Raw genomic sequence first — 1,566 nt, forward strand, 5'->3', positions numbered from 1 at the left:
ATGTTGCTCAGCGATAACATAGCTATTTATTGGTAAAAGATTTTTTGTAATTTTTGAGTTATGATATTTCAATGCATACAAAAATACAAATCTTTCCTCTTTATAATTTTAGTACTGATTAATATGGTTTATGGATTGTATGAATGTATGTATGATCAAGTTACTATCAACAATTAATTTAAAAAAAAAACTAAGACTTTTTATTTTATGCTATAAAAATTATAAAAACTGTATTTTGAAATATTTCTAACCATATATTATTAGATACTGTTTTCTCTAACTTATTTGAATGTTTTTCATTTTTCAGAGTATGTCCTACGATATACTATGTGGTGTCGACTTCCTTCATTCCCACCGCATCGTGCATAGAGACCTGAAGCCACATAACTTGCTGGTGACAGCCGCAGGTCGAGTTAAACTGGCTGATTTTGGGCTCGCAAAGACTTATGATACAGAGATGAAGCTCACCAGTGTTGTGAGTATAGTATCAGTTCTTTCTTATTAATTTACTTTAATGTTTATTGCTATTTATATTCAGAACAGTTCAATGTTCAGTCTTTTTTATAGTATAAAGTGAAAAACAATCAAATGCCCTTCAGAATCGCCGTTATAGCGAAGCGACTGCTTTCCACATACATCCACATTTGCCTGACACACAGATATTTCAGATATTTATAATTAACAGGGGATGCACACAAAGAAAAAATTTCCTCTCCCTATGCATCACATCCCCCGTCAATTTTACTTCCCTTTCATATGCCTTCCTTGTTAAAGACAAAAAGGCCTCTCATCAAAAAAGACTTCCACTTGAGACATATCTTATGGTTATGGTATTTCACCGCAGGAATCAGTGCATTAATGGTTTCTGGTGATGCCAGGTGGTGACCCTATGGTACCGTCCCCCGGAGGTGCTGCTGGGCGTGTCGTATAACACTGCTGTCGACGTGTGGTCGTGCGGCTGCGTGCTGGCGCAGCTGCACACCAGGTCCCCACTGCTGCCGGGATCTTCGGACTCTGATCAACTGCATTGTATATTCAGGTAAGTGAAGTACGGGCGCTAATGAAGTAGAGGTGCGTGTGAAGTAAAGGTGTGTGTGTGTGAAGTAGAGGTGCGTGTGAAGTAAAGCTGTTTGTGAAGTAGAGGTGCGTGTAGAATAAATGTGCGTGTGAAGTAAAGCTGTTTGTGAAGTAGAGGTGCTTGTGAAGTAAAGGCGTGTGTGAAGTAGAGGTGCTTGTGAATAGAAGCGCTTGTGAAGTAAAGCTGTTTGTGAAGTAAAGGTATGTGTGAAGCAAAGACGCTTGTGAAGTAGTGGCACTTGTGAAGTAAATGTTCATGTAAAGTAAGCGTCTGAAATAGAAACACTTGTGAAGTAGAAGTGCTTGTGAAGGAAATGCGCTCATGAAGTAAAGATGCCTGTGAATTATAAGAGTTTGGTCATGAGCCAAGGATAGCTTCCCCCCTAGAGAATAATGTAAAATTTATATTGTGTCTTGACTACTTTATTAGTGGTAACTGCTCCTAAGGGGAGCCCTTAGTCTAGATATCAGCTGACAATGCCACGTTCG

General features: G+C 38.8%; 1 protein-coding gene across 1 annotated transcript in view; it reads left to right on the forward strand.

The window, feature by feature from the left end:
• The window catches only part of LOC106101314 (cyclin-dependent kinase 6), a 3,386-nt gene extending 2,323 nt beyond the window's left edge, over positions 1-1,063 (forward strand). Inside the window, exons 4-5 of the mRNA XM_013280492.1 lie at positions 308-475; positions 879-1,063. Of these exons, the coding sequence (XP_013135946.1) occupies positions 308-475; positions 879-1,043 (333 nt within the window). The 3' untranslated portion in view covers positions 1,044-1,063. The remainder of the gene's footprint in view (positions 1-307; positions 476-878) is intronic.
• Positions 1,064-1,566: the final 503 nt, after the last annotated feature.

This window comes from Papilio polytes, unplaced genomic scaffold (assembly GCF_000836215.1).
Source record: "Papilio polytes unplaced genomic scaffold, Ppol_1.0 DF823991.1, whole genome shotgun sequence".
Taxonomy (NCBI): Eukaryota; Metazoa; Arthropoda; class Insecta; order Lepidoptera; family Papilionidae; genus Papilio; species Papilio polytes.